A 13,075-nucleotide genomic window follows, 5' to 3' on the forward strand; every position below is an offset into this window, starting at 1 on the left:
AACGGAGGGGAAATTGAGGAAGGATCTGCAGTTACGACATACAAACCCCACATATGAGGAAGATCTCCCTATGGAGAATGCCACTGAAAAGGTCCATTTTGACCCTACACTAGCCATTCACATTAGACCTTCTGAAAATTTTGATTAAGCAGAAGAAGAACGAAACTTAACATTTACAACCCTGAAGGCAGAAGCTTACCTAAACGTAAACCACTTCGGCATTTTACAATGTTCTTCTTTTGGTCAGGTTGCAACAGAGCTCAGCAGAATATGTTCTGTATAGTATGCCAGAGATCAGGTAAACCGGACCGGAAAGTCTCCTTAGCGCCCCTAAATCCCATGCCTGTGATGGGCAAACCTTTTAAAGGGTTAATCTTAGACTATGACACAAGGTTCCCTTGAATCATCGCACTTTGAAAAGCATGATGTACTGCATCGAGACTGCAGTGAGATGAAAGATTCCCCTTTCTTATGTTTGTTACCCGAGAGGAATCAACCAGGGTGACCTTGTCTTTGGGCACAGAGTTCAAGACCGGTTGAAATTGCTGAGTGATAGTTACTGTCTGTAAATCACATGCCTGGGTTAGTGAGACATGTGAGTTAATTTAAGGAGCATCTTCAAAATGAATTAAATGTAGCGAGAAGGCATTTATATACTGCCAAGTTGAACATTAAAATATGCTTGTTGCTCATAAGTTTAACCCTGGTGACCTTACTGTTATCTGCTTTTTACCAGTCCATGACTCAATGCAAACATTTTCGGGTCATTACATTTTATATAATTGCCACCCCGGAAAGTTTGTAAGTCAATATTGTTCTAGCTGCTGTTACTTCTGTCTCCACATCGGTTGTCTTGCCGAGGATGTCTTATGATGACAAGCGCAGTTTGAACAAGTCTTGTTATGCCCAGCCAAAAACCGTGGGGTTTGGCCTGCTTTCTTGTTCCTAACCAGACTCCTCATTCTAGTTTTGTACAGATTACTTGTACAATGAGATAATCCATGAGATATGATGCACACTGGTGTTTTGACCTAGCAAAGACTCCAGCAAAAAGTTGACTGAAATGTATAGAGGGTTTTGTGCTGCTGTCTATATTACCAGACAAATTCAATTTACACGTATTTCAATTTACAAGTATAAATCCATCCTGAGTTGGGCTAATAAGACAGTTTCCAGGGCTGCCAACACTCATGCATTCCGCCTGTTTTCTCACGCCACACATCCGTTTTCTCACGCAGGGTCGCACCCGCCATTTTTTTCTGATGTGTGTCATGAAATTTGTGAAATGAATACCTAAAAGCCTGTATTTTGGTGCTGCAAACTTTTTTCCTCAGCGGTCTATCAGTGGACCTCAATGTCAAAATAAGGTGACCATTGGCCAATCAAATGTAAGAAGGCGGGAGTTACCGTTTACAGAGCCATTGTGGCGACCAATCAAATCAAAGAAAACAGTTAAGGTTCCAGTGCAACACACCACGTACTAACGTGAATTAGTGCTGAAGTGCTAAACAATCAATATTTTGCAACAATAGAAATGTTGAGCGATAGTATCCACTGATGCAAACTACAAAACACTGTTTTAAATGGAATATATGTCATTTAAGTGATTCATGTAACGTAATTGGCAATTATCAGTGTGACGAGGCAAGAGATTCAGCAATTTATTAGGGATAAGATTAGGAATAATTGTGTACGTATTCAACTGTGGCTTTAAAAGTCTGTTATAGTAAGCCTAAAAAAATGATAAACTTCTTTGCGAATGCATTAATTCTAACAGACAAACACTTTTTTCTTGATTTTCTTTATTCCTTTGACAAGATCAATTGTCTACAGCCTAAAGATAAATGATAAATTATTTCAGGTTTTATTTCAGAAAGGCAACTTTTACATTTCAAGGCAAAATGGAACCATGTTAGCATCAATAGCCCTGTGGTTAGCGTGCTGACATATAGTGCCAGTACACTTGTCGCCTGACCTGACTTGAGCATTTTTTGCCGGTCCCACTCCCCTGTTTCTATCCAATGCTTTCCTGTCTGTTTTGCACTGTCCTTTCAAAAATAAAGGCAAAAAAGCCCCTAAAATATATCCAAACCACAATGGTTACGTCTTAAGAGAAATGGATGTAAATTTTATAATGTTTTAACTGAAATGAGACAACCTCGATGACGTATGCAGCAGACAAATGTGACACCTGGTCTGTGCTCAAAATTTAAAGGGACAGTTCACCTCAAATGAATAAAAAGTAATCAAATGATGCTATCAAATGTTATGACAATCACAATACTTGTGATGCAAGGTTTTTGTGGGGTTTTTTTTACAACTTTCCGCCATCCCCTCTGCAGTTCCTCCACAACATAACCCCCCCGGGCCGAAAAATCTCACTCCAAGCTGACCTCGTTGGCAGCCCAGAGTTTCTCACCTCTAAATTCCCCTACCGGCTTTACTCATTTAATGCACATTTCATTTGCCACAGCTGTCGAAGTAGTGATATGATTCATAATATTGTAAGCTGTAAAGACAGAACGCTCACTTGATGGAAATTGTGTAGGAGAGAGCAAGGCCACTGTCGGACACCGCATTATTTTCCCCTCCTGTCCCCACACGTCTCTCAGGGCGATAGGCTTCCTCAGAATGGCCAGAGGGCTCACCCACACGAGTGACCCATCGCCCTTATCACCAACTAAAAGTCACCGGATTACCTAATGTCTTAGAAGTACCTGTGCGTCTGTTTCATTTCTGTCTGGTTAAACGCATGAACACAGTGTTTCCTCTTTTGCTCTCCTCTTTGACAGATTATCATCTCGCTCAGTGCTTGGTAAAGTTAAACTTGGGAAAATCTCTTGTGGCTTTGGAAAGTGTTGATATTTCGTCTTCCTCTTGCTGTGGTCGATTGTTTTGCTGCAGGTGTTTGTTCCACTAAGGCATTCTGTCTGGTTGATGACAAATAGCAAGAGTCCTTTTATTTAGGCCTTGAGCTACTGCTCCTGTTTCAAAACTTTCACAGATACACCACAAGCTGCAGGTCATAGTATTCACAGGACACAGTCATATTCATCAGACACATTTGATCAGGTTAGGCCCTGATCATTGCCATCATTAAAAAATAAAGGGTTTTAACTCAACTCAACTCAACTCAACTCAACTCAACTCAACTCACTGTATGACTTTACAGACTTTATGTTGTGCAGATGAACAGTGCAAAGTATAAATAGACAGACTGTACAAAATAGACAATATGTGACCCTGGATGACAAAACCAGTCTTAAGTAGCACGGGAACATTTTTAGTAAAAGACAAAAATACATTGTGTGGGTCAAAATGATCGATTTTTCTTTTATGCCCAAAATCATTAGGATATTAAGTAAAGATCATGTTCCATGAAGATATTTTGTAAATTTCCTACCTTAAATATATAAAAACTTTATTTTTGTGAGTGGATGGTCTGCCACAGTGCCCCTGACTAACAACTTCAAAGGCAATTTTCTCAATATTTTGATTTTTTTGCGCTCTCAGATTCCAGAGTTTTAAACGGTTGTATCTCAGCCAGATATTATCCTATTCTAACAACTCATATATCTATAGAAAGTTTGTTTATTCAGCTTTCAGATTATGTAAAAATCTCAATTTCGAAAAATTGACCCATAAGACTGGTTTTGTTGTCCAGGGTCACATATACATTATACACATATGGGCAGTATATACACAAGATATACACATTAGACGTTGAACACATCAAATGTGCAGGTGTACACATGAACGTGTATGTATAATGGACCAAACATATAGTGCACATAGTGCAGCTATATATGTAAGTTCAGGTGCATTAAAGAAAAAAGAGGCGCTGGTGTGCCTTCTTTAGCACTGCATCAGTGTGAACAGTCCATGTGGTCTGTGAAAACAAGGCTAAAGTCTGAAAATCCAACTATGAGATAACAAACATCAAAGTTTAATTTGAACCATTAATCTCATTTGACATGGTCTTACTCAGTCAAAATGAAACATACTGAGGTTATTTTTCACAGAATGGTCTTTAAATAATGTCATGATTTTATGTAGCAAGTAATAATTCGCCAAAAAAAGACTTTAGCGAAATTTTCACATTTTTCTGACAGTATTTATGCATTTAGTCTTTGTTATGATTCTAGGCCACATATAGGTGTAAAATACTGTTATTAGTACGCAAGACATTTGCATTATTTTAGGGAAAAATATATATACTCTAAAAATGCTGGTTTAATTTCAACTCAGAGTTGGGTCAAAAAGGGACGAACCCAACTGTTGGGTTAAATTAACCCAGGAAATGCTTGTATTTGACCCAACAATGGATTAAAACAACCCAGCATTTTGCCTTAAAACAACCCAGCACAGGTTAATTTACACCCGACGGTTGGATTCATCTCTTTATGACCCAACACTCTGAAAAATGTTGTGCTATTTGAACCCATCGTTGGGTCAAAAATGGACACACCCAACAGGGTTTAATTAACCCAGAATATGGTTATTTTTAACGCAACAATGGGTTAAACCAACCCAGCATATTGGATTGAAACAACCCAGAACAGGTTCATTTATAACTGAATGGTATAGGTTTGTCCATTTTTGACCCAACCCTGGGTTTAAATAACCTAACATGTTTTTACTGTACACTTTGGCCATTCCTAGCGTTCTTATTCAAGTACAAGCAAAATGAAGAAATGCACAACACGATTGTTTAATGCAGATCTTATTATTCTTGCTGCTATTGTGAACATGCGAGAACATGCTCTTGTAAGCCATCGATCAGTTTAAGGCACGACAACAGAAACCAATGACTCTAAAAACAACAACAAAGTAAACATGTTAGTACGTCGCATGTGGTGATGAACTCGGATATAAAAACTCCCATCAGTCTATTCTAAGACACCTGCTTCCCTTCTGAGCGAGTAGGAGGGCCCGTCCCTTACCCTTGCGAGAGGTATCGCATTGCACATCGCCCGTGCTGGAGGGGAAAGTACACTGCAGCACTCCTCCTGGACATTTGCTCAGAAAACTCAACAGGAACACAAACGCACATCTACGCTCATCAAACAGGAAGTTTGACACATACTGAGGTTTTCTACAGGCCAACCAGAACAAGAAGTGGGGTGGGGGCCCCACGTGTAGATCATCAATCTCAGCCTCGCTGAAGTCACTTCGCTCGAGTCGCAGAGGCTGTCGGCCAGAATGTCTCTGTCTCCTGAATGTTGTGATGAAAAAACAGGCAACAGGGATGGTGGTGCCTTGGCCCGGCAGAAGAGGCTGATCTGCGGTTTGTTCATTTGGTCCACCCTGCTGACTCTGGGTCTCGCCACCATCGTAGTCTTCCAGTTCTTCAATGGAGCATCACTGGATTCTGGCAAACATAAGATACTGTCAATGTCTGCTTCTTCAACACCGTCTCCTGTCACGGTGAGTAGATAAACCAGACAGCCTGGGCTGTTCACATACACTAGCAATGAATAGTTTAACATGAGATATTATCAGTATGGGTGGGATACAGTGAGACCACAGCGGCTTGATGACTCAGGACTTCAGCTGGGGACAAATGCTGAAATGTGTAATCACAACAGACTCAATATTGAGAGATAGCACGAGCTACAAATGTGAAAGAACTTAGTACATCAAGGAACTGCGATACAAAATAATGTTGTGAAGAAGATAAAGGAAGGTGAAATAAATCAGTTTCGTACAAAATATAATGGCAAAAGTTACATTCAATGTGTATATGTCACTTATATGTGTATATGCTTCAATTTGTATAGTTTTACATCTTTACACCACTCTGTGTAAAACATAGCTTTTAGTGTCAGTATGAAAACTCATTCTCAATATTATATAACAGTATATGACAATATCAACCATTTGTTTAACACTGACCTGTGTATTGTACACGGTGGGATGTTTTAAACATGATAACTTGCTGTTTGTGATATCTTTGAGTAACTTCAGTTACAGGTGGCATAGTAGATATGTGATGCCATAGAAAGAGTTTTTTGGGGGGGTATGTTGGGTGGGGCTGAAAATGTACTGCAAGATACTTACATGAAAAAATGTAATTAAAAATAGTTGATATTCAAACATTTTAGTAATATCTATTACCTATTTATAACATTTAGCTAACATTTCAATAAACAAATCGGATACATAATCTAATCATTAAAGATCAACACTTAAATAAGAATACGTAATCATGTTCATGTAAAGACAATCAAACAAATCAATGCAGTTTATGCATTAATATTGGGAATCTTTAGGTTGGCATGGGTTTTGAAGAAACATTCATCGGATTTCAGATTTGACACCTTATGTACATATACTGTCATGTTCACACTGCATGTGTTGATAGTCATGTGTGGCACATGTCAGAACATGTTCAGGCAACCCACTCACCGAGTAAATCTACGAGAACAAGTGAGAGAAAAAGTTAAAAAAAAACTGAAACTGTCTATGGCATATATGGTTAGTGCAGATCCACCTTTTGTTTATTTGAGTCATACTTTTGTCGTGTGTTATGAAACTCAGCTGCTGCTGGAGTACTTTGAGGTCTCAATCAATAAGGAATTGTTGGGTTTTGGTTGAAGAGCAGATTGTCATTGTGTTGAAAAATGAACTGGTGGTTTTGTTCAAAAGTAACACCTTTATGATATGAGAACCCTGCGTTCTGAAACCTTACTTTCTCCATACCACCATACAACATTGTTGTTATTTTCAAACTCAAAGACTAACCACAGACATCATGACATCATTCCACTTTGGGGAAATGCCATTCCACTCCCCTCAATATTGTTTTTTGTTCAGTTTCACTGACATCAGAAGTCTTGCATATTCAACATTTGTACCCACAATTGTGTCATTGTGCATTCCTGAAAATAACCATTAAATAATAATATAAACTATTTATATAACTTTTATGGATTTTTGACCATATTCTACATTTTTATGTATAACATTTCATAAATGAAAATCTATTTTGTAAACCTTGCAACATCATTGAAACCATCAGATAAATCAGTCGTCGCACCTTAGCATCAGTGTGAAAAAAAGTCATTTTTTGTTGGTACAAGTATTAGTTAACGCAAGGAATTTTATGCAATTTGTTGTGTTGACTAATATTTTTAAGTTGAATTAACTCAAAATTTTAAGGCAACCAGGTAACTTCTTTTTTTATGTTGCACCAACAGTTTTTTGACAGTGCTGTTAAAGTCCCTGTGAAATAAAAAATTACAATTTCTATTTTTTTTCATGAAGTCTGCTTAGGCAGAGCATCCGTTAACTCCTCCCCTCCAACTATCAGTCTGATCTATTTCAAAATGCAATTCCTGTTTTAAAAAATACAATAAATTTGCAATGGAAAACCCAAGCCATGGCCACTATTTTTCTTGTGGGAAATAAATCTGAATACGGAAGTAAAAATGATCGCAATTTCCAGTTCACAGGAACTTTAAGCACCTACTAATATCAATTTAGCAATTGGTCAGTACCACTATGAATCTGCTTACCAATTGCAACCACTTATAAACACACTTAACAACATCCTAGCAGCCACACAGAACACCCTAGCAACCGCTTTTGTATCTTTTTAGCTGTCTGTGTATCTTTCTATCTTTCTGTATATAAATGATTGATGGTTAACTTTCACCTCTTTGTTTAGCCATCATATTTTGTCTTGGCAGTTATTAAATTGTTCATTGCAATAAGTGATGTTAAAAGCTCTGCTCTTCTTTCTGTCACGACAGGCTCACGGAAGCACCACCCAATCTTCTGATCTCACGCCTAAACTAATGATATTTGATCCAGCTTGTAAGTCCACATTTTGAACTTTTAGACCATTAAACTCTACATCTTAGACTTGCTATACCTGCTATACATGTGAATGAAATAATAAACCTAGAAAAAAACGTTTCAGATTAAATTCCAGTTATAAGAATGTGTAATCTGTACAAAAATCTGTAAAATGCATTATAAAAATCCAAGAATGAATTATCTTGTTCCCCAAGGGGGCCATTCAGAAATGGTGGAGCTCAAGTGGCAAACAAATTCTCGTCACGATTTCATCACTGTAAAGGAACGGCTGACCTTTAACAAGGATGGTCAGTATTTTCTGTACCTGCAGGTCACCCTCGAGTCGAAACAGAGTTGTAATGTGACTGTGGAAGTGAAGGGCCAATCATCTCCTAGAGTCATTTTATCAAGTCAAATCAGTCAAACCAAACCCTCTACTGGTTTGATGGGTAAAGGATTTCCAGTGACTAAAGGAGATCACCTTACTGTCAATTGCAACCCTGCAACCAAAATAAAAAAAACTCCCACAGAAACATACCTGGGTGTCATCAAGATAGAATAATCCTGGAACTAATCCTGAAGGAGCACTTTATAAGACTATAACATAAAACCGATGACCGTATGAATGTGGACAGTACGCCGAGAAGCACTGAAATACACTGGAATGATCAGACAACATTTATAAGTGATTTTTTTCCTGAAGAGACAATTTCTTTCTGCCTTTATTGCACTATATATTTAAGCTTTACCAATCTTTGGACACTGTGTATGGTGTTGCTCTTCATCAGAAAGGGCAGAAAATGGACAGAAAGGAGCAGGACTGTAATGGTTCCTATGAAAAATTGGGACCCTGTTGTTGATCACTATGTGAATATTAATGATGCAGTTGCACATCGGGAAGAATAAAGAAACTTTCAAACATATCAATATACTTCCCTTTACATCAAATTAAATGAAGCTTTGGCCAATGAATGCTCAGCTGGCATACTAACATGAATCACTGAAACGGCAGAGTGTGTCATTGTTCTATTTTTGTTGTATTTATCTTTATTTATGCCATTAATTGAACTGTTGTCTCAAAGGTATCTGACACTTTAGCCTTTAAAATGTATGAATGTCATTACATTATAAAACAAAATATAAGGAGGGACGTTTAATTTGAAATAACGCTTACTTTGTCAGACACGTTTTTGTTTGTCCCTGTTGTTGTCCTTGACCAAAACGTAACTTTAAAGAAGGAAGGCAAAAAACAAAACAAAGGAATATTAGTGGTTAAAGGGCAAACTGGATGTATGTGTACATTTAACTGTCAGGATATATTTGGATGATTTTTAGTGGTCAAGTGTTATTGTTATGTCGCTTTAAGCTTCCTAAAAGGTTGTTAGGCTGTATGGTAAAGATGATTTAACTTCAACAGAACACAGTTGTGGTATCTGTAGAAACTTGAGGGAAATTGACTTCATACATCCATAAAAAATAACCGTCGGGACCAAGGTTGCAAAATGGCTCAGGAAAAAAAGAGAAAAATAAAAACTAAAAGCTCTAGCGTTGGATTGCAGATCTGTTGGCAATGCACTTCCATTCATACCTTGAATGTGTCTTATTCTTACGTATTTTGAAGTTGCTGTATGTCTCTCAGTTGTTTCGTTCTTAGTGTTTTGTTCTCAAGACTGTATATTTTTGCCTTCTATTTTTCTCTTAACTAAAGTTGCTCATTCTGTGTGTTTTTGGTATGATGTCATTTATCTGTTAGCTCTGTCCGTTTTTCTTTTCTTCCTGCAATTCCTACAGAGAGTAATAAGTGCTTTAAACCACAGTTTTGGACATTAAACATGTTTTTATTTAAAATAAATATATGACCCCCCTCCAAATGTGGGTTTTACTTATTTACTGAAATTGAAGTCTTTATTTACCAATAATCTTCACCTCTTCTGAAATTTTACATTTATGTATTTGGCAGACATTTTTGTAAGCGACTTACATTGCATTATATTATACATTTGTTTCTGAGTATGTGCAATCCCTGGGATCGACGTTGCTAGCGCCATGCTCTAACCACTGAGCTACAGGAAAGCTATTTTCCTAATACAAGCCTATAGTTTGGCCACAGAAACCTGCACTGTAAAAAAAATCTGTAGATCTGTAGAAAATCTGTAGATGCCAGTATTACTGGCAGCAGTTTGCCAGTAACTTACTGTAGATTTACATCTGTGTAATTTACTGGCAGCAGTTTGTTCAAAGATAAATGAACATTACACATTAACAAGTCTTTATCTTTACAGAAAAAAATCTTTAAAATAACAGCCTCATGCAAAGCATTTTGGGAACCAAAATTTGGAAAAAAGAAAAAGGTTGATGAGGATATCTGGTTCCCAGAATGCTTTGCATGAGGCTGTTATTTTACAGTTTTTTCTTCAGACTTGTTAATGTTCATTTATCTTTGAACAAACTGTTGCCCATAAATTAGATAAATATAAATCTACAGTAAGTTACTGGCAACTAGCTGCACAACTACAGCAATTTTCTTACAGTGTGGAACATAAAACATTTATATGATATACTTTTGTGGGTCTGAAATGAAATGATCTAAAAATAAAAATATATATTCCTTTAACTGTCGTTGTGATGATTAATTTATACTAATGGTAGATTTGGGTAATATTTCTGTGTGAACGCTACAGATAAGACAACGAGACTTTCCATCAAGGTGGGAGTGAGGGGGTAGAGACACAAACACATGGCAGTGACTCATTTCCACAAATCCGCATCTTTCCGCATCTTTCTTTAGCTGTGGGTTTTAACACTGACACGACTTTCAATAACTCTTTCACCTTTTACCGTTTTTATACTACGTTTTTAATTGACTGAATTGTTGCATTGTACAAAGTGTATCACATTTAGTGAATTTCAAAATCTATTACATTCTTGGTAGGCAGAAAGACAAATCCCACGTGTCATCACTCTGTGCCGCATGACATAATGTTGTGATGACTCAATCACGAGACCCCCATTCAAAACAGAAAGTGGAAGAGTGTGTAAGCGTCTCTCGCTCTCACCATACCATCACTCAGCATGTTTGTAGTGTTCGAGTTCCTTATGATTAGTCAAGACCCCTGACAGAAGAGCACAGCCTCATTCATCTTCTCATAGCACAGTTTACTAAGCCTGAATTTCAAATCATATTTTTAGAAAATGTGTCTTCATCATATGGACAATTTCATGTAGGTTTGCTAAATCATTTACATTTACTTGCAAACAGCTTACAGCATAGGCTCATTTCCAGTGATACATTTGTTCTTGCTATTGCATCCTTATATAAAAAAATCTGGTTTAAATCTTCGATTTAAAGTGCTGACCTTAATAGAAAATATATCGTCTGGTCTTTAAGCTCTTGAAAGCATAGGCCTACAGCCTTGCCATTTGGCATACAGTATATCATCAAAATTTATGATAGGCTACTTTATGACAAATAGTGGCAAAACAAAACTGTGCGACAAGGATCTTTTCATCCATTAGTCGACAAACTGTACATGTCTCCTATGGTGGGACAGCAAAAAAAACGATCAATGAAGAGAAATCTGGGTAACGCTTTAGATTACGGCCCGCAATGTACCGCATAATTAAACAGGATTTACAGCGTAACTAATTGTAACAATAATGTACCTCTACAGTAAATATCTGTAGATAAAGCAGAACAAAATGTAAAATTTGGCGAATAAAGGGGCAAGAGTTGGGAAAATTAAAAAATATATTTATGAGGGAACTGCATGCCATATTAACTCAAAATATCAACATTGATTTTGTACGTTACACATAAAAACTCATTAAAATAACTCATAATAACTCATAATTAAAAGAAATGATTTGTGACCAACAATCCTAAAATCAATCAAATAAAAATTAATCCTAAAGTCAAAACTCAAAAGTCAAATTTACAGTTGACAGACAGTCTGCATGCTTCATTTTTGCTGTTTTGCTTGGACAAAAACTGAACACATAATTTCCCCTGATTTTATGTTTGCTATAATAATAAAATAAGAACCTTGTACTTAATTAATATCCAAAGTAGCTTATTTATGGGTACATTGTAATTACAAAAATGTAGTGTGTGTTCACCCTAAGACTGTTGTATAGCATACTGAAGGTCATGCATACCACGTTATATTAAAATAGTTACCCCTTAGTTTTAAAATACTTACAGTATAAATGTTTTTTTTTCTGACTTATTTATTCCCCAAACTTTGCAATTGTTCCCCTACAGATATTTACTGTAGACGTACATTATTGTATTAGTTACGCTGTAAATTCTGTTTAATTATGCGGTACATTGCGGGCCGTAATCTAAAGCGTTACCGAAATCTCTCTTATGCTATTTTATATTATAAATATTAGTACTATAAAATGTATTATTAACAGTTTTCATTTTTTTTGTTTCACACCATAGGACACATTTATGGTTTATTTGTCAACTACCCAGATTCCGTGCTTCAAAACATAGCCTACCCCTGATAGCACAAGTACATCTGGCAGATGCCGTTTGCTCATCTGCCCTACATCTCTGAGACGTCTGCTGTCAGATGTCATATAGACCTCTAGAAGATGTCTGTAAGATGTGTATGATTTAGAATGGATTGTTGTCCATTAGACAGTAAACTGAGATGTTTAGCAAATGTTTTTACACACCAGATGTTTTCCAGACCTTTTGCAGACATCTTACAGATGTACCTGTGCTATGCTGTTTTTTTCAACCGGGACTTGCGTGAATAAAAGCAGCCGGCTGGGATATTGTCCAGATCGATGTTGTCTGAATGAGCTGACTTGCTCAAAAAGGTTTCAAATGAATAAGTTGTGAATGCCATTTTTACAGTAATAAACTGAATTAACCACCAGCTCAAATGTGTTTGACGTCACGAAGTCTTTGAAGTCAAGAAGTCCTTAAGCCTACGCTAAAAATGCAAGACAACCGAGGAGCCATCGAGCAACTATCCCGTCTCGTCTCTCCAGCAGAGTGGGAGTTCTTTTTCTTGTCGTGTGGCTGTTCTTCCTAAATCGGAAGGGACCGATCATTATCAACCTCATATTAGCCATCGTATGGTCCATGATGCTAATTTCACAGCCCACTCCTATCTGAATCAGACACTCTCCGCCTCCGCGGGACAGGGAAACAAGCGCAGAAGCAGAAAACGGCATTTCCACTGGGCTGTCACGTCAGAATCAGGGAGGGCAACCCTCCTTTCATAAGGCAAACACTGCTCGGTTTCTTTTCACACATTAC

General features: G+C 37.3%; 1 protein-coding gene across 1 annotated transcript; it reads left to right on the top strand.

Moving 5' to 3' along the window:
- Positions 1-5,048: 5,048 nt before the first annotated feature.
- Positions 5,049-9,642, top strand: tnfsf18 (TNF superfamily member 18). Its single transcript, XM_057346684.1, has 3 exons — positions 5,049-5,427; positions 7,755-7,818; positions 8,016-9,642. Exons 1-3 carry the CDS (start codon positions 5,203-5,205, stop codon positions 8,360-8,362), a joined length of 636 nt encoding a protein of 211 aa, XP_057202667.1. The 5' UTR covers positions 5,049-5,202; the 3' UTR covers positions 8,363-9,642.
- The last annotated feature ends 3,433 nt before the right edge of the window (positions 9,643-13,075 follow it).

This window comes from Triplophysa rosa, linkage group LG11, assembly GCF_024868665.1.
Source record: "Triplophysa rosa linkage group LG11, Trosa_1v2, whole genome shotgun sequence".
Classification (NCBI taxonomy): Eukaryota; Metazoa; Chordata; class Actinopteri; order Cypriniformes; family Nemacheilidae; genus Triplophysa; species Triplophysa rosa.